Raw genomic sequence first — 26,868 nt, forward strand, 5'->3', positions numbered from 1 at the left:
GTACTGCCTTAAGTTTTCTCTAAAATAGCTGGCAGGATGAAAAGGAAATGAAGAGTTTATTTCTTTGATCGAGGCCAAGGAGGTAGTTGAGAAGTTTGTGTTCCAAGGGACATTTTGCTGCAAAGGAAATGGTACCTGGGAAGGGGACGTCTGTGGACAAGACAGGGAGCGGAGTCAGATGGCCTCGATTTGTATAAATCACACAGAATGCTGGACAGAAAGATCAAACATTCAGCCTTTCGATGTGAGGTAGATATCGTGTTTACAGTAACATTTTCCTTCTGGAAGGTTCAGATGGTAAGTCTGGATGAACGATGCATGGCTATCCATGTAGCTGTGTGTTTGTCAGGTTGTGGGGGACCGGGCATGGAGACTCAAAAGTGCAGTGTCAGTCAGTGAATTTGATCTGTGCTGCCAAGAATAAGCCACCTCCAAACACAGCCCACACCTGCATGGAATTAATTCCAGCTCTCTACGTGCGATGGGGGAGGAAGCGTGAGCTTAATCTGTATCATATGTCTCGGAAAAGCTCCAGACAGACACCAGCCTGGAGTGAGAAATGTGGATTTTTCAGTTCCTAATGTTTAAAGGGTAACATTTCCTTCATTTCATAAAACAGAACGAAGGCCTTTTTTGGGGCCTGTTTTTAAAGGAAATCTTGAGGGAGAGACTTCTGTAGGCATTGGCTGCTGTCAGGAAAAAAAGATACCAGCAAGTGGAAATATTTTGCCTCAGATCCCATGGTCTGTTAAAGACAGTCCCAGTTTGACATGGTGCATAGGCAAGTTGTTTAAAGACAGACATAAAAAGCCTCAGCATGAGGGCATCCATGGGAAAAGAGCTGGCAGGCTCTGCAGATATCTGAAATTTACATGCAAAGTATTGAGTATGGGTGCATTTTCTGGGGGTTCATAGCTTTCATCACATTCTCGAATAAGTCCATCACCCAGAAAAGTTTAGGACATGTTTGCTGCGTTCCCCCAATGTAAATCCAAGACAGGTTAGAAAAACAACTGTAAAGAACTCTCATCAGCCAATAAAATAAACAGAAGAGACTAGAGGTAGACCTTGAATGATAGTGAAATGGAAGGGGACTTTGCAAGCACAAAGAAAGGGGAGAATTCACACAAAAGACAAATACATTTAACAGGCAAAACTGGAATTCCTTTTACACCCTAAAAGATCATAAATAAAATTTAAAGGTAAGCCAGGGAAAGGTTTGCAATAAATGCCGCAAGAGGGAAAATGCTCTTGGTAAGAGGATGAACTCTTATGAATTGGGAAGAACAAGTCTCTCCCAAATAGAAGAATGCAGGCCAAGGGCAGGAACAATTCACGGAACAAATACAATCAGTAGCAGCTCCATGCTGGAGTTAGCTGGTCCAAGCTCATGTCAGCCAATTCTCTACTCCTTGTTTGGTGACATTACGTTGATGGCCTGAAATTGGCCACAGTGAGATTTTTTACAGCAGAGAAATCACTGACAGATTAAGACTTTTTTTTGAGGGGCAATTTAATGTTACACCATTAGTTAACAGATATGTAAAATGCAGTCTAAGTGTGCCAGTAATCAGAGAGATACAGAATGAGATGAGGTCTGGACAAGACGGAATAAGCCCCCTTCACACCATACCTCCCACAAATTACAACACAAAAGTCTGGAGAAAGTCCATAGAGCAACTGAGACTCTGAAAGTTGGAGAAAAAATAAATGGACTGGCTGTCAGACCTCAGAACTCAAAGAACTACCCAAGAGTGAGCTCTTGTTTTTTTTTTTTTTTTTTTTAAAGGCCTTCTGGCTGCAGCCAATAGTTGGGGAACAGGGTGACTCAGTAAGAGCAAAACATCTTGACCGTACCCGATCTTACTCCAGTTCCAGGTGGGAAGCAGAAAAAGCCATTCCCTCTGCCCCCAATTGGTCACCACATCCTGGAGATGGCAGAGCCCTGCTTCCCAATCCTGCTTACTATAACAGGCCACATCTCTTCCCTGGAACAGAGACTGTGGGCTAAACTTTTCAGTAGATTTCCAATCACCACAGAGGCCAGAAGGAAGTGGAACATTTTTCATATGTCAAAAAAAAATAGTCAACCCAGGATTCTATATCTAGTGAAAATATCCTTCAGGAGCAAAGGTGAAATAGACATCTTTGGATGAAGGAGAACCAAAGGAGCATGTCACCATTAGACCTGCTTTAACAGAATAGTTAATGTTTCTCAGACAGGAAAGAACTGATAACAGAAAGAAACTGAGAATATCAGGAAGAAAGGAAGATGAGAAAGGGTGGATAAGTGAGTAGAGGTAGTAGACCAGTCTTCAGTTTTAGAACTTGGTTTTAAGCAACTCTGCTTCATGGTTGCAAGCAAAATGATAGGATCTGAAGTGGTTCTCAGTGCACATAAAGGTAACACTTAAGACATCTATGTGATAAATGGAGAAGGATAAAGAGACCTCAAAGGTGGTAATGATTTTACACTTGAAGTGACAATGTACCGATACTAGTAGACTGTGATAAATTACATCCATATGGTATAACCTTTAGAGAGCCATCTTTTTAGTCAGGTGATTTTGTCCACCTGGGGACATCTGGTGAAGTTCAAAGACATGGTTCCATGTGCAACTGCCATCTTGGTAGAAATGAAGATGCTGCTAAGTGTTCCACAACACACATGACAGTCCCATAGAACGAAATATTACCCAGCCCCAAATGCCAACAATGCTGAGGTTGTGAAAGCCTGCCCTATGGCAAATTACACAAAGACATATCTTAAAACACTGTAGATCATTCAACAGGGAATACTAAAAAATGTTCAACCGACCTACAGGAATTCAGAAAAGAGGAGTACAATAAACAAAAATCAGAGGGAGCAAACAATATTAAAATGGTAGACAGGTTCTAACACAGCCATAATTACATTAAAAGTAAATGATCTAAACACACTTATTAAAAGACAGTGACTTGACAGAATAGATGACCCAGCTACATGTGGTCTCTGAGAAACTCATTTTTAATACAATGACATAGGAAAGGTAAGAGTAGGAAGGTGGGAAAAGACACATCTTGCAAACACGAATCAAGAGAAAACTGAAGTGGGTATATGAGGATGAGATAAAGTAGACTTTAGAACAAAGGTAAATACCAGAACCAAAGAAGGCCAGGACATAATGACAAAAGAGTCCATTCACCAAGAAAACACAACAATCTTAACTCTGTGTACCACAAACACCAGAGCTTCAACATGCATGAAGGAAAAACTGATGGACTGAAAAGAGACACATTCATCATTGAAGACATCAACATCCCCTTTGAGTAAGCGACGGAACCACTAGACAGAAAAAAATGAGGTGTTTTTTTTTATATATATCAATTTGACAAAGCTTTGAAATGGTAAGACTTAGAACCAGCAAAGTCATGGAGACAGAGATGCTCTGTAATAATCTGGAAATAGAAATATACATAGGGGTCCTGAAAAAATATTTAATTTATATGTTAAGAGGCTTAAAAGGATTATAGCACTTTTCAGCCCAATACTTTCATTTTTAGGAAGATCTCCTAAGGGAATAATTAAAGTGTCCCAAAATTTATCTGTCTACATCTTCACAACAGAACTATTTAGAATAGAACTTAGAAACATCCAAACTTGCCCACTAATTGGCAAGTGCTTAAAAAACTATTCTACCTACATATATAGTGCTATTGTTAAAGAGACATGTTTAAGAATTTTTAGTGCTGTGGTAAATAGGAATGATTTTCAGGCAAAAAAGGTGTCTGTGAAACAATGTACATACATAATAATCTAAATTATGTTAAAAATACACATGAAATTCTTAAATACAACAATTACGAGAAGTATGACAATGATAACAGGGAAAAATTATCAGGGATTATGTCTCTGTGTTTCTCATGTGCTTGTTTTTACTGTCTGCCCACCTCAAATTTTAATCCTGAAGTGATGTCTTATTCATGGTCGTAACAAACAGAAACCATCAACTTCCAAAACAGCATAAAAATGAGATAGATTACAGATACGGAGGATGTAATACTATGCTGCGTCTGGGAGGGAGAGACTTGATGGATGGTAAAAGTTTTGTGAGTCATTTTGAAAATAAAAAAAGGGTAAGAAAGTATGCCCACCAATATTCCTTAGTGACCATCTCTTTTTGTTTTAAATATTTTACTTATTTGGAGGGGAGAGAGAGAGAGCACAACCAACCAGGGGCAGAGGGAGGAGGAGAAGCAGACTCCCCACTGAGCAGGGAGCCCGATGTGGGGCTCAGGACCCTGAGATCATGACCCGAGCTCAAGACCCGTGACCACCCCGCGACCCCTGAGGTGACCATCTCTGATTTATTGTGCAGGCCCTATTAGTAGCAGCGTCCTATTCTTCTGAGAGTTTGGATTAGGTGGTAAGTGGGGCAGCTGCCTCAGCTATTCTGAATGCACAGATATTCCTGATAAAACACACGTATTGTGACTACACCGAGCCCTGTACTAAATGCTTGTCATGGCTTATCTTGTTTAACCATCCGAGGAGCTGAGTTATCTGCATTTCACGGAGGCCCTGGCAAGCAGACCAACCAGAGGTCAGCACATGGGCGGGTCTGGACCTGAATGACATCCATCAATCAGCCATCCATCAGCCTCGAGGGCATACCTGGGCCTGCCGGAGTGCAGGGCTGGCCGGCAGGGGTCTGGCGGGGACGAGGGGCGCACGAGGAACCTTCTGGAGGGGCGGGAGCACTCGCTGAGGAGAAGTGGGTGGAGGGGCGTCATGGGCTCGGAGGGGCCCGCTGATGTCCACGTTCTGACATGGGGGCCATCTCCTGGTATTGTCCTGTAGAAGGGAGCAAAAGCCATGGTGTCATGGGAGTCACCATTCCCCGGGAGGGGGTGGTGCTTACTGGTCGTGCATTCTCCAGAGAGGGAGCCCATCATTACTTGTGCAAACTTCACAGCTGGAGCAGAAGCACCCTCTGACCCAATCTGGAATAGCGGGATTGGTTTCTCCAGGAATTTTAAAAACTGGTTCATCAACAAATTCATCAACAAATAGGCCAAGGACACCTGGGCAGGCACCAAGAAGCATGAGGACACAGACCACATCTGAAGGAAAGGATGGAGGAGTTATGAACTGAGGCAGCGGGTGGTGCCCTCCAGGCTCAGGGAGAACCAAGGGAACCCCTGGGAAGGACGATGGAAGCTTCTGGAAGCCGGCTGAGGTGAGGGGCCTGCACCTGGAGGGTCACCTCCTACATGGTGCTCCTGCTTTTAGGGCAGATCAGAACAGATGCCTCACGCCCCCCACTCTCCCTCTTTTCCTCCTTTCTCTTTTTCTAAAAACAGCTTTATTGAGGTTCCCGGAAAGACGGCTAATTGCAAATAGTGAAACTGGGTGAGGTGGGACACTTTGACATGTGTCCACACCAGTGAAACCATCACAACGAGCAAGGTAATGACATACGCCCACCGTCACCCTTGCCTCCCTCTCCTCCCTGCCTCCCCTTCCCTGCAACTACTGGTCTGCTTTCTGTCACCATGAAAGAGTTTGCATTTTCTAGAATTCCACAGAAACGGCATCATAGAGTATGGACTCTTCTTTTTACTTGGCATAATTATCTCAAAATTCATCTATGATGTCATATATAGTAATATTTCATTCTCTCCTATTGCTGAATAGCATTCCATGTGTAAATAGACCAAAGTTTGTTTATCCTTTTACCTGTTGTTGGAAATTTGGGTCATTTCCCATTTTTTGGCTCTTTAAAAGAAAGCTGTGTCTTTGGCTCTCACCAGCAAAGCTGGTGGTTCTTGCTGTATAGTCCTACATTTGGGGCTGAGTGGTGGTAAAGTGTATTAGGAACCCAGTTCTCTAAACTTTTTATAGCAACGGAGATAAAATAGCTTATGATTTATCAAATAAGTGATAGTTCTATTTAAAATCATTTGGCATTTCTTGACACCAACACTGTCACGCATAATTTGGACTCTTGTTGAATGAGTCCAGTATTCAAAAATTCTCATGCATATGGCAGAAATACTTGATGGGGACACCTAAATATTGGAGTAGACTCTGGTGATAATTCACAAGGAAGCAGAAAAGGTCAGAACCAGGAGGCGGCCAGCAGGTTAGGGACTTGGGGTTTGGACCAGCTCTTTGAAACCACAGGGTAGAGTAGACAGAGCTTACACAGCCCAGAGCTGGAGCAAAAGGGGCCCAGTCATGGGCTCCCTGTAACTCTTAGAAATGCATGGGGAGGTATAGGGCCAAAGATGATTCAGACCTTGCTGGCAGCGTCTGAAACCACAGGAGGGGCCCAGAGGCAGGAACCTGCTTGGGAGGCAGACCCAGTGGGCCTCCTGGGAATTAGGTCTGGGTGCTTAGAGGGATCATGGCCCATGACGTACCACATAGTACATCACACCGGGGACACCGCCTCAACTGGATCTCGGAGAGCTTCCATGGGGCACAGTGGGAGTGGAAGGAGCCCCCAGCCATTACGTCACGAAGTGGGTGGACTCCACATTTCAGGGATCTGGTCCCATCACAGATCTATCTGTAGATCTCTGGGATCTATTCCTACTCAAGCTCTGTTGAGAAACCCATGTCACAAGGTGCCCACGAACTTCTCACGTTTGTCGACAGCTTACCTTCGACATGCTGGAATGTGGCGGCTTCCTCATCAGGCCTTTGCTGAGGGGGCCGAGGTGAGCCTGACCAGGGTGGGAGCCGCGAGACGGCCGCGAAGGGCGCACACACCTGCAACACAATCGTGTTACACGGGAACAGGCGCGCTTCCCCTCTGGTTGACTTGACTTTTTCTGATCTGTTCACAATCACGCTCGAAAAAATAATTGACTTATTTTAACTCAATACGGTAAACATGCAAAGGAAAAATTATCTAACATTCTTACGAGATTAAAAAATATATATTGATTTTTTTTTCTCCCCAAAGCCACTATTCTGTGAAATTAGTTTTTGCAATTTATAGACACGTGGCTCTGAGACCCCTGGGAGTTATTTGGTAGAAAGAGGGCATTTCAACAAGACTGTCTTCGAATACATTTAGATCCAAAGCTACCCCAGCTGACGAAAATATTTTAAGATCCTGTGTCTTGTAAAAATTACTAATATAAGGGTGGGAACAAATGCATCAGTGTGATTCCGCCTGCTTACTCATGCAACAAGCAGCAAACAGTCTGAAGGGAAAGGAAAGGAGGCAGCTGGTCTGGCAAAGATTTTAAAAAACCAAAACAACGGTTTTACTATCTAAAAATCTGACCTCTTTCTTTGCTAAGGAAAACAAAGCGAGAAGAGGAGCCGTTGCCTGTGCGTTGCTGGCAAATGCCATCTGGAAAAGATGACCCAAACCCAGCGTACCTTAGCTTTTCAATGGTGGTTTTTTTATCTGTAAACAGCAGGCGAATTAATGTCTTCCTTTTCAGATAAACGACAAATCCAGCAGCAAGAAGACAGAGGATGGCCACCAGAATTCCTATGGTTAAACCTTGGTTATCTGAAACAAAACACATTTTGCTCAGGCAAAGAGAGTCATGATGAAACACGGGAAGTATCAGATCGCGGCCCTCATGGCCCCGCGAGCTCTGAAGGAAGGAGCAGGAATGCCGTGAGCAGACGTGCTGATATGCTGATCTTAGTTCAGAGGTCATGTCTGAGGTTCAGTCTGCATCACCAGTGATGGATTTCTGACAACTCTTGATAAACGGGAAGGTTGTCTGGTGGGGGGGACCATAGCCCTGACCACATGTCGCCCCAACCCTCCCGCTGCCCTGTGGACATGGTGGCCACAGATGGTGGCAGGGAGCCGGTACCTCCCTGGACAGTGACCTCTCCAGCCCCCCTCACAGATAAGCTCCTTCCCGCGCCCTCCTCCTCTCATTCTTTAGCACTGGGGTCTGTGTTTATTTTTTTAGACCAAGACTCTACTTCTGGACATTGTCAAAATAAGTGAGAAAACCCCACAAAACCCATAGCTAAAAGGAAAGGCCCACGGGTTTGCTTCTGTTAGATTTCATTGTGTTTGTTACCTTAGGGACTCAAGTTACAAGTTTTGGATGGCAAAGCCCTTTCTCTGGGAGGGTACTTTTTATTTTCTCCAAGGGAACATCCCTTTTCTGGGATTTGCTCTCATTTTGTTCAGTACAAAGACACTGAGAAGCCCCCCTGAAGGGTGTGGAAAAGAAGGGAAAGTTAAACTTCAGGCTGGTTTCTGGCCACAGAAAGAGCCCCGGGGCTGACCCTGCCAGGCTGAAGAGGAGCCGGATTGGCAGCTCCCACTGCTCTGTGGAGTCCTTGAGAGCCCAGATGTGGGGTTCACGGGTCTCTGTCCCCCTGCCAGCAACAAGCAGGGCGTGTCTCCCCTGGCAGGTGAGCCACAGCCCCCTCAGGCTGCTGGGGACAGCTGTGCAGGTGCCGGTCCCCCCAGGCCCTCCCCACCCTGCTGCTGGCTACGATGCTCACCGGGCTGACCGCCAGGCCCTGCCGGCCCGCTCCCGCTCTGGGAAAGAACGCCTCCCACCCTGTTTCTGGACTTCGTCCCCAACTGACAAGTCCTATCAGGGATGTGTCTCAGCCTAAGTAAGACAATCAACATATGACAGTCTTGATTCCCTTGTTAGTGTTACTGGAAAAGCCCTGCTTCTGGGTTTCCGGCCAAAATGTCATTCTTTTCCAACGAGGGCTCTGGCTAGAGCGCTGTTGTGTCTTCACAAAGCCAATGAATGAAGTGGGCAGCTATAGTACGAGCCACAGTTTCCAGCTCCTCCCAATCAACCTGCAAGTCTTAAGCTGATCAATGCAGCCAGTGGAACAGTTCCTAGGCCCCGCGATGAACTCCGCTGCCCCGTCCGGGCCACCTGCCTTGGTCTGTCGCAGTGCGTGCCATCACGCCGCTTGAGCCGGCAAACCGGGGCCCCCTGGCCCCCTCACCCGGTGCAAACACCAGGCCCCAGGTGGCTGCCCACGTTGGCCCACCTCCCCAAGTCCCCTGGTCTCCCCTCCCTCGGCCGCACTCTTGCTGGGCCCCGCTGGGCCTGCTTTGTGTCTCTGGGCCCTGGAAGAGTGGCTGGCGCGTGGCAGGTGCTCGAGAAGTCATGGTCAGGCTGGGGGGCGGTGGGGGCAGGGAGGCTCAGGACAGAGCTTCCCGTGCCTGCCTCTTTGTGTGCGTTGCACGCAGTCGTGGTGGCAGGGGACAGAGGCACGGATGCTTCCTCGCTCCAGTGAAGGACAGGTGTGGGGCAGCCCCTACACCCGAGTACTGTGGTCAGTACCAGAGCGTCCTGGCCAATCTGCTCCAACCCCGATGTGGGGGGAATGGGGGCCTGTGCCCTTGTCCTCGCAGAAGCTAGAATCCTGCCAGGTGAGCACGACACACGCTTCCCACTGTCTCCAGATGTCAACCGCGGGGCAGTGAGCGTGCGGTGGTCAGGGCGGAGATGTCAGCGAGCAAATGGGACACTTGTCCAGACCTGCTTCCCCGCCTCCCCCGCCCCTCCCACCTCCCGGAAGGAACGCTCACTAGACAGCAAGACTTTCTGGTCCTTTTTGTCCTTGCTGTGGGGCCTGGACCCGAGGGCGGGGTCGCCTGGAGTCTCTGAGAGGGATGCTGAGACCCGACCCGGTTTAAGAAGGACGACCAGGAGCTCATGACACTGTCTGCAGATGTGGCCCTGGGGCAGGTGCTCCCCTCCCCCATCCCAGCACTGCCCTCACTGCCTGGCCCCGCAGAGCAGCGTTATATCTGTCGTCTTCAAGACATGGTGACGCCACCGCCAGTTACAGCAGGACGTGAGGACATGGGGTGTCCCCCATACAGCAGGAGCTACCGAGTGAACGTCTGAGCGTCCCGGGGCTCGGGTGAGCACGGAGTGTCAGCACAAGTGGGCTCGGGGCCGGCCCTCTGCACCTTTTTGTTTCTTTCCCTTTACAAGGGGCGTCGTTCAGACTCGCCTGTTCCCTGCCTGACAGGTGCTCAGAGAGAGCAGCAAGGCGCCCGGAGACCATGTGTCAAGGTCACCCCGGGAGAAAAGCAGTGGGGAGCAAGCGCTGGAGCGAGGAGGGTTTTTTAAGGGGGAGAGGGACTTGGTCTCAATCGTAGCTGTGTGGCTGTGGGGAAGTTACTTACCTCCCCCGAGCCCCAGGTCCTTTATTTGTAAAGAAGGAAGAATGACAGTGGTTTGGGCGTGAGGCAAGTGTCCGAGGAGATGGCGCAAAGGCAGCTGACGCCCAGCCCGGTGACTGCACCGCACAGATGCTCAGTGCACAGAAGCCTTCTTGCTCCCCCCCGGGGCTGCCGGGGCCACCCACCCAGGCTAGGAGGTGACTGTCTAGTAGGCATTTTAGGAGACATTTGGCCTCGCACCTCTTGGTCCCCCATGCATCGACGCTGGGCTTTACAAAGTTCTTTCATCCCACACCCAAGTTCGTACCGGTTTGGCAACCTGCTGTCAAAATGACCTTGGCTAAGCAAAGTGTCACAGGTGAACAAGGGACAGAGTCAGCCACTCAGCCAGAGCAGAGTGAGGACTCTTGGCAAAGGTCAGGACGGGACAGAGCCTGGACATGGGCCTCGGGCTGTGTCAGGCCCTTGTGGGGGTGTCCTGGGCTTCCCCCTGGGGGTGGTTACACCTGCACACTCACAGACCACTGGTGAGCCCTCTGTTGCGCTTGGAAAGATCTGCACCTGCCTTCCCACAGCTCCCCCGGTCACTCGGCACCCACTCCTGGGGACGTGCTGTCCCTGCTCACCTGCTCGCCGGATGGGGCCGCTGTCTGTGCTTCCCCCGAAGCCAAACTTGTCACAGAACGGAGGTGCCCAGTGGGCCTCGCAGTGGCAGTTCTTGCGGTTGTTACACACCTGTCCGGGCAGCGGGGGAGGGGGACACCGAGAAAGAGGAGCAGCGTTAGAGCCCGCCCTCCATGTGGGGCGGTGGTAAATCTCTGAGCTCTAATTGGCTGCCACACGGAAGCAAAGGCCCTGTGGTCAGAGTTCCCTCGAGCACTGAATACACAGGTGGGACCAGAGCCCAAGGCTGCAAATGTAACAATCTGCCTCTTCGCTGCTGTAAGGGCAGTACTGGGGATTGGGGGGCATCCACTGCCTCTCACCCCTTTTCCCTCCATCAATGGCTATGTCTTCATTTTCTTTTTTTTCCCTTTTTCTTTTTTAGGTATCCTCTTTTTCAATTCAGAATCCCCCTCTCCCAAATGACCACAATGAGAAGCCCCCTCCATGGTGAGCAGCGACCCTGCCTCAGGGCTGCGGAATCTGAGCCCTCGGCCATCCCAGGCCCGACCTATGGGCACATCCCAACCTATGGGCACAGCCGTGCCTCCTGCAGACATGAAGTTCGGAGAGGCGGCAGACCCGCTCTGACGTCTCGTGCCTGCAACGCCCACCTGCCTGGGGAGTCTCCCAGCGGCCCCTCCTTGCGTCCCAGCCCCGCGGGCTGGCCACAGCCTACTAAACCCTGGGGTCCTCGTGGCAGGAAAGGGGTGCTGAGAAAGCAGGAGGATGGGCTTCACTCTGGGATAGGGGGCCAGAGCCCCCCAGGGAAGGACCAGCTCCAGCTCACCTGGTTAGCGGTGACCGACGGAGGAGGCGCCCCTAGCCTGAGCTGTCAGACCCGCTGCCATTACTATGGAACTTATGGAGTTCCTGCATGTGCAAAGGGCACAGGAGCTAGGAAACAAGAGGGTATTATTTCTCTGAAAATGGGGGGCATGCCGTGGGCACACTGAATATGGGCAAGTAGCTAAGGAGAGCTTCTGGCCCATCTGGAATGGGTCGCCTGCGAACGACCCCGCAGGGCTGCTCGGACCAGGAAGGATTCTGCAGTTGGGTTGCTTCTGAGCATCCCAGGTTCTCTTCCGCTTACAGAAAGGAACTGTGCATCGCAGGTGACGGGCTTTGTGTGGTTTATAGAAGTCGGTGCACACCTACAGTCAGACACCCATCCCAAAGGCCTCAGCCCTGCATCCGACTATTGCTAGATGGGGCCGAACACATACTTCTCTAAGGCAAAAATAAAATGTTTGGTGTAGATGTCTCATTTGTGATATTTTCCTGCTTTCACTGATTTTTTTGTTGTTGTTGATGATCCAACCATCAAAAACCCCAATTGGGCACCTGGGTGGCTCAGTGGGTTAAGCCTCTGCCTTCAGCTCAGGTCATGATCTCAGGGTCCTCAGGTCCAGGGCCTCAGGGTCCATGATCTCAAGGCTCAGGAAGATCAATCCCTGCATTGGGCTCTCTGCTCAGCAGGGAGCTTGCTTCCCCCCCACCCCTGCCTGACTCTCTGCCTACTTGTGATCTCTCTCTTTCTCTCTGATAAATAAATAAAATCTTAAAAAAAAAGCCCCAGTTCCTTAAAATAAGACTGACAGTCCACACAACCTGTGATAAGTTGGAAGCTATATTCCTGTAACACTAACCCCCTGCAGCACTGATGACCGAGCGGCCCAGCCTGTGTGGACACTGAGCGTCTTGCCTGTCTCTCAAAGACGCTGCTGCTGCCCACCACCTGCCACGCACCTGCGAGGATTCGGGCCCGGCACTGCCTACTCCATTTTGCATGGTCTCCCAATGCAAACTGGATTCAGGTGCCCTTTTTGCAGCTGGCAGCAGAGAGACTGGCAGCTTTGCTATCCCCTTTGGAGGCACAGCTGGTGAGCCTGGTCTCACTTGGGGAAGGGCTGCGGTCAAGTGACTCGTCACCAAGTCAGGCAACTCTTCCGTCACTGTGGGCCTTTCCTCTCCAGCATGTGGATGGGTGCCCAGGGATGCTGCAAGGTGAGGAGCCCAGGGTTCGCCCCCCAGCATGCCTGCTACCTGGTCCCGTGACCTTGGACAGGCACTACTGCCTCTCGGTCCTGGGCTCCTTCACAATGAAGCTGCACCAGACCATCTCTTAGGGCCATTAGAAAGAAATCTATGATCCAACAAAGACATAAAAGGATTTTGTTTTATATTGACAGTTAGCTATACTCGCAGTCAGCAAACCGGCCAGAGATGGCATTGCAATCCTTCATAGTTACAGCACAATCGCCATTTTATGAAAACCCCATAATTCTATGTTAGAATCATTGGTGAGTGTCTGCGAGTTTTAAAAATAGAATTGGGAGCATGATTTCTGCAGAGAATGTTTCAGAAAAACAAATGAACCCCTGGCATGGCTAATCAAGATTAATATGATTCCATTGGAAATAATTAAGCTCATCAGAAAAAATAGATTATGTTTTAAACAGTTAGAGTCCTCTTCTCTCCTAAAACAATTCTCTAGGGGGTGCCTGGGTGGCTCAGCGGGTTAAAACAATTCTCTGAACTAAAGTAACCACTTTCTTTAGCTGAAATGCATTGTGTGAGATTTCAAGAACACATTGTCACTATGTTCTGTCTCCCTTGGTTTAACTGCTTTTGGAAGTGTTTCCGTTCAGACCCATGCTCTGAATCTTGGTCCTTAGATTTCTTGGTACTGCCTTAGAATCATGGTCCTGCCTTAAGGTTTCGAACAGAGGGACAGCTCTGTTCGAAACCTTAAGGCAAAATCCTTTATGCAGGAAGGTGAATTTTAAAACTACTTTGAAGATGACAAAGTCCTTTTTTTAAAAATCACAGGATGCTCATCTGAAAGATAATTATGGCTCCATCTGATTTTCTTTCCTAAATAAAAGTCACATTTCTCCTGCTACGTAAAGGTCAGAGAAAATTAGTGTCTTTAGAAGAAAGCATGGAAGCGACAGCTATATTTTTTTAGAAGTTGCGCATTGCAGAATCCTTTACAAACGAACAAATTGGTGCTTTGCTTGCTAGGGACTGGCTACAGGAAGCCCACTGGGCCACTCACCCCTCTTTGGTGACACTGCTTCACACACTCCTGAACGCCAAAGACGCTTGTGTTTTGACAGCGACGATTGAGGCAAATCTGAGGAAGGAGGAAAACGTGGTAAACGTCTCAGCCCCTTTCCAACCACATGCACCGTATCTGTGATCTCAAAAGGGAAAGCAAAGAAAAGTTTGAGGAAGATGATTTTCCTTCAGCTGCTGTGGGGGCAGCACAGCAATGCCCTTTCCATCTAACTCTGACCTGGATTTGAGCACCTGCTTGCGGACTTGGCACATTTCAGGACTCCGGTCAATGTGGTGCTTCATATGGTTTCATCAATTAGGAGATGAGGATAACTGATTTTTGTTTAGAGCTTGCAACAAAACCTACGAATTGCGGCATCTCCACCCCCCCCCACTGACCCCCCCCCCACCTGCTCCTTCCATGAAAGATAAAGAGAGAAGAAATGTACCAGCCCTCAGCCTGGGGCCTGTGCAGACTCAGAGACTCCAAGAATCCAGGTCCAAGAACCTTTTAAAGGAGATACCGACACATGGGAACGTTTCCAAATTACTGACCCACAAGCACCGTCACTGCCACAAACCATTAAGGGAAAGGCTCCATGGAGGAAAACAGACAGTTCCCTTGTGTTTCTCAAGCCTTTGCGGGGGCGGTAGTTTCCTAAACCATACCATGCTGGTTGCAGGAGTGGAGTCTCATCTTAAAGGTGCCTAACATACTCCAGACTCAAAGGATCAGGCCCTTTATTTCCTCTAAGACGTTACAAATTAGTGGGGGCAGAGAAAGAGAAGTCTAATTTTTAGATTGCAGAAGCATTTCTGATCGAGTAGAACCTCCCTCCGGGAAGTTTGCACCAGTGACGCACTTTGAAAATAGTGCCAGTTGCCCAGGACAACTCCCAGGGCTGCTGGGAATCTTGGCCAAGGGGACGGTCACATTCCAGCTGACAAAAGAAACTGAGGCTACAGAGAACGCAGCAGGACCCGGGTCAGAACCCCTGCATATGGGTGCCGCTCTCCTCTTAACCCACAAGCAATGAAGGCCAAGGACAGTTTCAAAGAACCCGTGTTCTGCGGGAACGGAGACGGAAGTGCATTTACTCTTGCACATGGAGGAAAAAACTCATCGACAAATCGAGGCCTTGGAATTTCAGTGTTTAGACGCACCTGGTTCCGGCTTCTGGCTGTTCAGAATACAGTTTAAAATATGAGTGTCATTCTAATGTCAAGGCCAGAAAAGGGGCAGCTGACATGTGTGGTTAAGGAGACCCCAGGAATGTACATCGTGTTTCACGTACCATCATCCCATTTCCTTCGGGACGAGGCACTTGCGGCTCAGAGTATATGACCGGACAGGGCTGAGGGCACAGAATTCTTACCCCGGGGACTTGGCCACGGAGCTGAATCTATCTTTCTATTTTATGACTTTCTATTCTGTGACCTGCATGTTCGTGAATGATTTCATAATCATTTTGAAGGTGGGGGTCCTAAAAAAAGGGATGTTGATTAATCCTCTTTCCTAAAATGTTTTATTAACTTGCTTTCATTTAGCCTGACGAGAAAGTCTGCGGAGAAAAATCAGTGTGGCAGAATGTTAAAAAGAAACCTCAGTTCCTTGTTTTGACTTTTCATTTTTGACTTTCTTTCTAAACCCCCAAATATTCCTGTCTGCTTTCCCCCTGCTCTCCAAAAGACCTCCCTTTGGCTTCAACCTGATTCTCTCTCTCTTTCCCTCTCCTAGTCTCTCTATGGGGGTCTCGGAAAATACATATGACTTCCCGTTCCGTCCAGGTGAGAACAAGCCGTCACTGTGCCAAAAACCAAGGCCGCATTTCCAAAAACAATATAATAGGCTACTGTGTTTGCTTCCAAAGTAATTTCCTGGCTGGAAACACTCCTGACGCCCAGAGTGTAGAAATGACTTATTAACACTCAAAGACTGAGAAATCGCGCTTGATTTTCCCAAATCTGCATCTCCATGGTTAGGCCAGGATCTAGGATTTATTAACTTTGCCTTCTAGGTGCAAAGAACTGGATTCCAGAGACAAAGTTCTAGGAAGGAGTGGATTTAGGAAAACAAACCAACCTCCTGAGTCAGTTCTTGGACAGGACGTTTCTCCACAGGCCCCTTCCAGACTTACATTTATGATGCGAGTGAACATTTGGGTCTTACTTTTCCATCTGCACACTTGGTGCCAGCAAGCACCAGCCCGGGGTCCGGGAGGTCATCGCCCAAGTACACGTGGGTCCCACGGCACAGAATCCGACCTCCTTCCTGCAGCGGGATGTTTGTTTCTATGGAGACGGCATTGGTACCAATGACGGGCCGGCTGGCACCTCCTTGACACTGGATTTTTCCACATTTAGCATCTCTGCAAGGGTGAGAACAAACAGTCCCCGAAGAGGGCAAGTCTGCAACCAGCTCTGAGCCACATGGGAAGTTCAAAGCCATGACGCGCTCGGGCCGCGGGTTCCGTACCTCATCTCGCATTTGGCAAAGGAACTCTTGGAGTCTTTGCCACAGTTGCCGTACGGGTCACCTGCAGAGTTGACTCTCTCAAAGCAGATCCCAGGGGCAGGTTTAGCACCTGAAACAGAAGCCAAGCAGCACTTTCACCTCTTGCAAGGGTTTCTAAGGTTTGTCGCTGACCGGCGCTGGGATTTCAGGTTAAGGGGAGATGGGTTTGGTGTGCAGAGAAATCACGCCTGCACCTTGGCTGACTCCTGAGATGAGCAGGCCTGGGGCAACCTAGCACCCTCCCCCGGCGTCACTTGCGGTAAAGCCTGCATCTGCTAGCTCACTCTTCTCTGGGGCGGCTCTCCGGGCCAAGGGCATGCAGCCTTCTAGAAGATGTGGCCTGGTTATGGGACCAGACCTGAGCCAGTGCAGAAAGAAGGGAGCTAGCTGGCCTCAGGCGCGAGGGAGTGTGCTCTCTTTAATGGCATCTCCTACAATTCTGGTGAGAAAATACACGCTAGAGCGGGCTCAAAGGAATAACGATGACTATGGGGGGGATGCAGGGAGAGAGGGAGGAAGCAAACAAGCACCACAGATAGCTTACACAACAGTTTCAGTCCTATAAGGTTCCCTCTGAGAGCAAGCCCTCGCTTCAGTTAGGGCCCATGTTAGCAAGGCAGAGAGGCAGAGAGTGCTCTCAGAGGCCAGGGAGGGACAATCCCCCCCAGTCATTTTGCACGGAATGACAGTGCCCAGTAGAGAGGCACATGGGAGCCAGAGAGCGGAGGACATAGGCATTCCTAGCATATCTTCTGGCCAGGGAAAGAGTGACCTTGTGCTTTGGAATTCACACGGCCAAAGCTTTGGAGGGTTCTTAGATCCTAGGCATAGGGACACCTGTTGAAGACGATGTGAGTAACTCAGGAAAATGGTCCATACTTTTCAGAATAAACGGTGCCTTGTGGTGTGGGCTTAACCCACCTTCTTTCCTATACTGGTGTCCAGGTGGGTGCTCTTTCCGGTAACCCTTCCAACCGCCAGAATGCCCACTTCCCAGATCTCACTCTGTCCCTCGCCTTTCTCTGCACCCAACTCTGGGGAAGCTCCCTGCACTTCCCAAGGTGGCAACTGACTTATCTAAAATACCAGTCTAACGATGGACAAGGGAACAGAAGACCTTCTTATTTCTAAAAATTTCTCTTTCTTTAACCTGCACCTGATTCCTCTTCATCAGGCAGGAGCAGACATGTGCCCCTTCTCATTTAAAAAAAACAACAGACAAATCAAACCAAACAAAACCCTTGCAACAGTTGAGCTGGGCTGTGGGTTCAGCTATTGGTCTCTGCGGTGAGGTACCAGAGTCCCGAACCTCTCACTTGCCCATTCTCTGTTTTTTTAAAAACCATGTTGAGACACCTCTCCAACTCATTTTTAAGGGCATGACAGCAAACTGGACACAGTTTTCTGTCATGGGAAAAGACCAGGTCTCTGGCTCCGGAGCATCACAGTCCTTTCCTGGCACCCCGGGTTTCCATTCCCACTCGCAGCGTGGTTACACCACTGACCCGCGCAGCTTCTGCCTACCGCTACAGTCCATTTCCTCCATGTCCTCCTGCCTTATTCTTTTCCTCTACCCACTGCAGGTGAAGAGATGGGGAAGGCATGTCTCAGTGTCGAGTCTGTTTCTGTTTGATGGTACTTTGATGAAAATACCTGGATCTAATTGATCATTTTTAGAAAAATTGGCATCTAGAATATACCAACAACTCAATGGTTGTTTGTGTATTCACATGGACTCAATGTACTTGTTACTTACCTGTCTGGTTTTCTCTTTCTCTCTCTTTCCTTCTTTTATTTTTCTATTCTTTCCTTCCTTCTGTCCATCCGTCCGTCCGTCCTCCCATCCTGATGCAGACTTCATTCACACACACAGTTATCTGGCCCTTACTGTCTGCCAGGCCCTGGGGATGTAGGGGTTGACCACTGTGGACAAAGCCTCCTGCTTGCTCTCAAGTTGCAAGGGAAAAAGCACAAGCAAATGGGTATCTTCCTCTCAAGTCCTGGGTTGGGGAGTGTTATGAAGGAATCAACCAAGTTGGAGGGCCCAGGGGGCTGTTGTGTTAAGCAGGCTGGTCAGGAAAGAACTCTTAGAGGAGGGACAACGAGCCGAATTCCACACCTCAATCCTACCAGGGATCCTAAGAGGCAGGTCTCATTATCCCGTTTTATGGACAAGAAAACTAGAACCCAGGAGGTTAAATATGTGGCTTAAAGCCAGGCAACAGGACTGCCGGAGGTTGGAGCTCAGCCTGTCCTCTCTGGTGCTCTGAGGTGTATCAAGGCCCCACCTGGACTAGGTCCTGCATGGGCCTTGGGGACAGAGAGCAAAAGACCTGGACCGCATCCACCCCCATTGCTGAGTGGAGAGCCATGCTGGTATGCGTGGGGAGACAGGGCAAGAGCTGCAATGGATACTCTCATGCCGCCCAAGTGATCCCAGACTTAGGCCAATGTGAGATAGGGAGCTCCTTCTGCGTGCTGTAAGGCCAATGGAAAAGGCTTCAGTCCTTCTTTCCCTGCCTTGGAAGACCAGCCAGGATAAAGGAGTGCCAGCAGGTCCTGGCGGATGCTGAGCTCTGGAACTGGGGAGGCAGAGTTGGTATCTCTCTGCTACTGATGCTGGGTTGATGCTTCATAGGGTCTGTCGTGCTTGCTCTTATCAAGTAATTTATCCACTGGGAAATATGGTCACTTAAAAAAAAACAAAAAACAAACCTTGCTGCTCTTTGAATGTGTTCATTGATTAATGTGTTTTCCTGGTAGAGATAAAAGAGATTTTATATGTGTGTGTGTGTGTGTGTGTGTGTGTGTGTGTGTGTGTATAGAGATTTCCAAGCCGTTTCAGACTTACAAGCTTGCAAACAGCTAGAAGGTAGGATTGGAGGAGGGCTGGACTGGGGTGTGCAGAAGGGTAAGACGAAGAGGGAAAGAGACCGGTTGCCACCACGATTTAAAACAAAGGGGCACATTTTATGTAGGAATACCACAGAAAGTGGCTAAAACAGGAAGTCAAGCAAGAGGGTACAAATCGTATTTAAGTAAGAATAAAATGTTTAGAAGAGAAAACCAATGCTAGGTCACTGCTTGGGAAACTGGACATGGAAATTTGACAAAATTGGGTCTTCTAGGGCAGGGGACTTTGGGATTCTAATGCCCCAAATGTCAGTGGGTTGTATGGCCTGAAAACCTGGTGAGTGTGTAAATCCCTAGGGGCTATAGAACAGCATTATTGTTTTCTGATAACTGTGCAGTGTTGTGCGTGCCCCAGTAGAAGGTCACAACACACTTAAAGAGAGTTGCCATTTTCCCACAGAGAAAGGGCCCAGAAATGTTGATGGCAAATTTGAATACATAAATTTTTAGCAACATGGATGACAGAGTCCAAAGTATTACAACATACTATCCATTAACTTGGTGAAAAATATTGAAAAGTCCCATTTTAATAAAGAAATATTACTTTTTCTTTTACTCTCCTATATCAAAAAACAAAGCTGCTCAACGTCTTTACATTTCTCTTTGGTCTTAAGGTCTTTGGTCAACTGATCTTTGACAAAAGTGCCAAGAAAGCCCAATGGGGAAGAATAATCTCTTTAACAAATGGTGCTGGGAAAACTGGATATCCATATGCAAAAGAATAAACCAGATCCTTATCTTCTACTGCTGCAAAAATTAAGTAAAAAATGGAGTAACGACTTAAATGTAAGACTTAAAACTTATAGTTTCAAGAAAATATAGGGGAAAAGCTCCTTGACATTGGTCTTGGCAAAGATTTCTTGGACATGACACAAAAAGCACAGGCAACAAAAGCAAAGATAAACAAATGGGAATACATTGAACTAAAAAGCTTCCTTACAGTAAAGGAAAAATAATCAACAAAATGGAAGGCAACCTACAGAATGGGAAGAAATATTTGTAAACCATCTATTAGACAAGGGGGTAATACACAAAATACATAGGGAACTCCTAGAACTCAATAGGAAAAAAAAAAAAAGGTCCCAAATAACCAGATTAAAGAATGGGCAAAGGAACTGAATAGACACATCTTCCAAGAAGACATAAAAGGGCCAACAGTTATACAAAAAGACACTCAGCATCTCTGACAATCAGGGAGATGCAAATCAAAAGCACAATGAGACATCACTTCATATCAGTCTGAATGGCTAGTATAAATAAAAAAAGCAAAAGATAACAAGTATTGGCAAGGATGTTGAGAAAAGGAAGCACCTGTACCCTTGTACCGCACATTGTGGAGATGCAAACTGAGACGGCCTTTGTAGAAAACAGTATGGAAATCCCTCAAAAAATTAAAAAAAAAAAAGAACTATCATATTACCAGTGGTCCTACTTCTAGGTATACATCCGAAGGGGCTGAAATCAGGATCTGGAAGAGATATCTCAACTCCCGTGTTCACTACAACTTTATTCACAACACCCAAGACATGGCGCCAAACTGTGTCCACTGATGGACAAACGGATAAAGAAAACCTAGTAAGCACACAGAACAGAAGGCGACTCAGCCTTAAAAAGAAGGAAATCCTGCCATTTGAGACAACACGGATAAGCCTGGATGACATTACCCTAAGAGAAATCAGTCAGATACAGAAAGACAAATACTGCACCATCTCCCTTGTATGTGGAAACTGAAAAAGTTGAACTGATAAAAGCGGAGAGTAGAATGGTGATTGCCAGGAGCTGGGGGAAGGGAGGTGCTTGGTGGAGGCATTAGTCAAAGGGTGCAAAGTTTCAGTTACACAAAGCAAGTCCTAGAAATCTACTGTACAACAGAGTCTACAGTTAATAATTTTGCCAAGATGGTAGATCCTATGGTAAGTGTTATCTCTCTCTTTCATACACACACACACACACACACACACACACACGAAGAGGCTAGGAAGAAACTTTTGGACTTGAAGAATATGTTTCTGGCATCGGCCATGGTGAGGGTTTCTTGGATAAGTGTGTATTTCCAAACTCATCAAGGTGTATGTGTTAAATACCTACAGCTTCTTGTATGTCAGTCCAGTTGAGTAAAGTTAAAAACAAGTCTGTTTCCACAGCACATCCTCTGTACTTCTAGCTCATTAGAATGCTGACCTTTTTATTCTATTGTGATGCTGTCACTGGAAATCTTATTTTTAGGTACAACTACCCACTCTGCCAACAGGGAGTCTTCTGATTTTGCTTTTTTCTATCCACTCAGCAGGTGTATGTTCATGATCTCCATAGCCTAATCATTCGTCCTGTTGCTTGTCAAAGTGATCTTTTAAAAGCTTTTTTACCAGAATGAAAAAAAAAAAAAGTGGAGGCATGAAGTCACACCCTAGGCATAATTAAACATAATTATGCCCTTGTCTTTTCTTAAACCCAATTTTGTCAGTCAGCCTCCATGAACTTCCTAAAAAGCATGGACAGACGTTCATGAGGTCCGCTGTGCCTTTCTGACTGGGCTGTGAGAATCAAAAGACATGATTGAGAGACTAAGAGGTCAGTAATAAGCCATTCTTTCTGATGCATAGATTTTTGGGGGTTTCCATGCTTTGTGTCTGGGCATGTATGGGATCTAAGGAAAACAATGAACGTTTATCATGCTTCAGGTGCTTTTGGAAGGCTCCCCGCCCCCACTTTGGTCTCTATAACCAGCTGGCTGCAGAGTTCGAAGAGCGAGGGTCTAGGACTGAGAATAATAGTCTCCCAACCCACCGCACTCTGGCCAGACCCCTCCTAGGACAGCCCGTGCAGTGGGAGAGGCTCCTGGCAGAGGGCTCTGTGCCACAGGCCATAGACTGGGTCCATGGTGGCTATGTGCCCAGGGCGAGGTAAATTCACATCTCCCTCGGAGCCTGGCTGAGGGTCCTGGGCCGCTGTGTTGCCTGACATTGCCGACTGCATCCCTCCGGGCCAGCTTCCATCACTCCCATCCCACAAGGCTGGGGTCCACCATCCTTCTCTTGTCCATGCTATAGGGGCTGTCCTCTCCTTGTATTTACCACACTGGCTTCTCTTTATCTCTCTCTCTCTCTCTGCCTTTTTAATCTTGTGATGTCCTAAGTCTCTGGCTTCACTGTCAAAACCCAGGGGACAGGGGTGGTCCCTCAGGCCTGCACAGAGCAGATGTGTGCCAAGAATGAGTAAGTGACGAGCCGCTGGGGAGAGAGTTTGGGGAAAGCATGTTCTGCCTCAGCTGCCCTCCCCAGAGGAAGCCACTTGCAATTTCTGTAGAACAAAGCATCTTGGGTAGGTGAATCCTGTCCCCTGGCTCATCTTCCCCACAGCTCTGGGTTTTCACTTACACATTTACATCAAAGGAAGTACTACCACGCTGTCCAGTGAGGAAAGAAGATAGAAGGTCATCAGGAGCCAGGTTTTACAAATATAGGCAAAGGAAGAAACCGTATGGGCAAGACAACCAGAAAGAGGGCTGGGCGCTGACCTTGGGAGCAGAAACAGCCCTTGCATTCCAAGGACACATCACTAAGGAAGAAGGACACAAGCCCCCAGAGACAAGTCCTGAGCACCTCGGCTCAGGCCAGTTCCGAGAGCGGAGCAGGGGCCAGCCAAGTGTTTCATGGGGCTCTCTCACTTAGAGACAGGATGGTCGATACTTTCAGAAGCGTAAATGACTTCTCCCCACTGGGGAGAGGTTAGGAATGCATAGAGACTGGGGTTCAAAGTTGCCACACTTAAAAGTGTCTGTCTTCACGTTTTCACGAAGAGACTTCACGTCTGTCTCTTGGAAAAAATGACAATGGGGTTCTCATTGCTACCATAGCGCATCAATTTACAGCCTTTGAATTCTTAATAACAGAACACTTAGATGTTTTGCCATTATCCAAAGATAAAATTTAGCCTTTCAGAGGGAATTTTGACATCACCCTGTATTTTACAATTACACAGAAAGTGAAGGATTTTAATTACTAGTTTTATTTTCAGAGGGATAAAACTTATATTTGTAATTGTAGTTTGCAAGTTCCAATGTCATTATGTCTTTTGAAAGAGAGATGATGACATCTTGCATTAAGCTCACAATTTACTTGATCTAATCTTTTCCTTAAAATGACTCTATTATGCAAATGCACTTCTCCCGTTTGGGCGCATGGGCTCCTCCTTCTCTGTCACTAACTGTCCGGCCCCCACTTCGCATACCCACAGACAAAGCCCCTCTTTGGCACAACGGAAGGCTGTCCTATTGTTGTTGTACTTCTCACTTTCTCTGTTCCAAACTGACCTTGGTGTTCAATGGAAAATGAAGCCCAAATGAACAAGTTTTATCACTTCCTTCTCATGCTGCGGGAAGAAGGGGGACTCTCCTGCCTCTAGACAATGGGGCTCTTGGCAAAAGTCTCTTCTCTCCCCATCGCTCGTCACCAGGGTTGTGGCTGATTAGTAAATGTACTGCCCCAGGTGTATCATAATAACGCAAACTCATTTAAACCAGCCTTGCAGATAAACACTGAATATTTACCAGCCCATAAAAAACTGTCTGGTCGGCTCGCACTGCATAAATCAAGTGACACTATTTTCTGGTGAGTGATAAAATAGATAAAACTAACATATTTCAGGACTTCCCTGATGCAAATTGTTTGTGGCTCTAGACATGTAGTTATCCGTAAGATTAATTTTCAAGTAACGCTTTCAGTAACCATGGTTCAGATAAACAACGTTGGCAAAAGTAAATTTTCTGCCTGAAGAAAAATATCCAGCTGTATTTCAGAAGGAATAAAGGTCATGTCACATGGACAGAAAATCTTTGTGGCTATTAAAACCAAACTGGACTAAGGGGGGGTTAGCACAGGCCACAGCTGAACTGAAGATAAGAATTCTGTGCCTGACACCACCCCATAAGGCCTTGAGATACAACATTTGTGGAAGAAGAATCGGGGGGCCAGCGCTGGGGAGGGGAAGAATTTAAACTCCTCGCCAACAAGAACATTACCAACACTACTTAGGAAAAGAAACAAATGAACGAAAACCCCAAAAGGTATTCTAAAAGGGTATTACATTGCTAGCAAAGAGTTGGTTGCAGGCATATGTTTTGAATTTTCTATCATTCTATTTGTAGAAAGATTTGGAAGCAGGATTAGTTTATTGAAATCCAACGCCGGGTTGAGAAAAGTCCATTTCAAAAGGGAATAAGTGAGCTGGAAGGCAAGGCTTTGTCCGGCCAGCATTCCGGCAGCCAGACCTGGAGACGGATGGACATCCTGAGCGTAACTGGACGTTTCCGGATGACTCGGCAGTTCGGTCCAGTCACTGGGGCGCGTGTGGCACGGGCCAGCAAGCAGGAGCCCAGTGACCCTGGAGCTCTGAGTCATCGGGCCTCAGAGGGGAACAAAAATGGCCCTCCAGCAAACGTGGTCCAGAGCCCAGAGCATTTGCTAACCGTGGGGGAAATGAAATATGGCAAATGTGTTCCTGACAAGAAGTTCTCCCTCTCGGAATCATGGGAAGCTAATTTAAACCAAGCACCGTAACGCAGCGTTAGAAGGCTCTCAGCCCTGTGCATCTCGCTGGCTGGGAGCCTGGCCGCGGAAGTCACCCCCGCCCCCGGGATCGCGAGGGTCACATCCCAACTCTCCTCCAGGTCCAAGCGAGAGCGCAGAGGGACCTTGGGAAGTCTGTTCCTCTGGCAGAATCAGGTTCTCGAGTCAGCAGCATCTGGTAAGAGCTGGACACCAAGGAATATGTAATAAATGAGAGAACGGGGTGAGAAGTGAGGCTCTCTGCTCTCCAGGTCACAATCCAAGCTCTGGACAAGCCCAGCTGCCTGCAGTTCCCTGGAATGCCCCCGCCTCCGCCAGTGTTTCTGGGTGCCTTGACCCCTGCTGTTCCGCATGCAGGAAGTACCCTTCCCCTCTCACCCCTGCCAGACGGTGTCTCCAGGGCCACCTCGTCTAGGACGCCCCACTCCATGCCCCACCACTTCCCAGCACTCACACCAGCCCCAGGACACTGGCTCACTGGTCCGTGAGCTTCCCGTGGGCCCAGTCAGAGCCTCCTTCTAGAGTTCAGACTTCCGAGGTGCCGCACACCGAACGCGGGACTGCGTGTGACGCCACACACACGAGAGGTCACGGCTGTGTTCGAGGACAACGGGATACCCGTGGGCTAGCCCGACTACAATCCCCAGTTTACAGCTGAAGCCCAAGGCCGAGTAGTCTGTTGAAGGTCACCTCGTTAGCAAGTGGTCTGCTCAACGCCCGTGGTAGACAGATAACGGCCCCGGAAGAGTCCCCCGTCCTAATCCTCAGAATCTGTGAGTATGTCTCTTCACATGGCAAAAGGGACTTTGAGAATGTGGTGAAGTTAACAATTTGGGGAGGAGCATTTCTCCTGAAGGGTCTGGATCAGAGCAATAGGATCCCGGGGCCCTTCTAAGAGGGGGATGGGAGGGTCCAACGCGGAGAAGAAGATGGGACGGCAGAAGGAACAGCCAGAGAGAGACCAAGATCGGCAGATGCGTGCTGCTGGCCTTGAAGATGGAGGCGCACCGAGCCCAGGAGAGCAGGGGCCTCAGGAAGCCGCAAGAGGCAGAGAGGTGTCCTCTCCCCCCAGGGCTGCAGGAGTAACACTGCATCACCAACACCGTCATGTGAGGACTTCCAAGCCACAGAGCTGGAAGATGACAGATTTGTGCTGGTGTATGTCACCACGTTTGTGACAATTCATTCCAGCAGTCACGGGAAACTCGTACTGTGCCTCTGAACTAGACAACAGGCAGCTGCACGGACACAGAAGGAAAGAGCACGCTGCATTCCCAGAGGAGGTGGTCAAAGGCCCTTCTGAGGACTGTGGGGGCCACAGCTGGTTCTGACCTTCCCGAGGAAGTGTGTCCAGTGATATGAAGGACCGAGAAAGGATTGGCTGAAGTACAGCGAACCTGGGAAGTCACGGGGCTGAGGTAGGACCCCAAGCTCAACACTTCCAGGAACTCCGAGCACCCCTGATGCCAGGGAGGCTTAGTCTATGTGCCGTGACCCTCTCAGTCCTCGGGGGAGGCCGGCGAGAGAAGAGGCAGGCTGGGAGTTGTGAATCCATAGCCCTCCACAGCAGCTGGTGCAGGCCCCCAGGAGGTCAGGCCACCCCCCTCACCAGCCGCCACAGGGAGGCTGAGAATTCAAAGGAGGTAACGTCCCAGTGCTCTTGCTTTTGAAAAGGTCAGGCATGACTCAGGTTGTCAGTGTGCCTGCCCGTCTGGCTCACTCTCTCTGGTCCGGCAGCTTGAGAAGGACTAATCTGATGAGATAATAAATATCAGCCTTGGTCACCAGGAATCTGAGGCGTGTGGCCAGCTGAGTCACACAGTGGCAGTGGCGCAGAGAGAACCGCGGAGTTCCATCTGACCTCACTTGGGAAATGGGGCCAGACGCCGTAATACAGCAGGGCACCAAAGAGCATATTTTACTCCAAAAGCTCCAAGTGCTGTGTGTGCTCTGGCCACAGAACACTTTTTTGGAAGGGAGCATAACATCCCCTGTAACTCAAGAAGCA

The 26,868-nt window shown here is 48.4% G+C and overlaps 1 protein-coding gene across 1 annotated transcript in view; it reads right to left on the reverse strand.

The window, feature by feature from the left end:
• Nucleotides 1-26,868, reverse strand: part of ADAM12 (ADAM metallopeptidase domain 12) — a 328,649-nt gene that overhangs the window by 19,440 nt on the left and 282,341 nt on the right. Inside the window, exons 15-21 of the mRNA XM_044236851.1 lie at nucleotides 16,342-16,450; nucleotides 16,036-16,234; nucleotides 13,864-13,941; nucleotides 10,766-10,874; nucleotides 7,379-7,514; nucleotides 6,649-6,757; nucleotides 4,655-4,834 (exon numbers count right to left, since the gene is read on the reverse strand). Of these exons, the coding sequence (XP_044092786.1) occupies nucleotides 4,655-4,834; nucleotides 6,649-6,757; nucleotides 7,379-7,514; nucleotides 10,766-10,874; nucleotides 13,864-13,941; nucleotides 16,036-16,234; nucleotides 16,342-16,450 (920 nt within the window). The remainder of the gene's footprint in view (nucleotides 1-4,654; nucleotides 4,835-6,648; nucleotides 6,758-7,378; nucleotides 7,515-10,765; nucleotides 10,875-13,863; nucleotides 13,942-16,035; nucleotides 16,235-16,341; nucleotides 16,451-26,868) is intronic.

This window comes from Neovison vison, chromosome 2 (genome assembly GCF_020171115.1).
Source record: "Neovison vison isolate M4711 chromosome 2, ASM_NN_V1, whole genome shotgun sequence".
NCBI lineage: Eukaryota > Metazoa > Chordata > Mammalia > Carnivora > Mustelidae > Neogale > Neogale vison.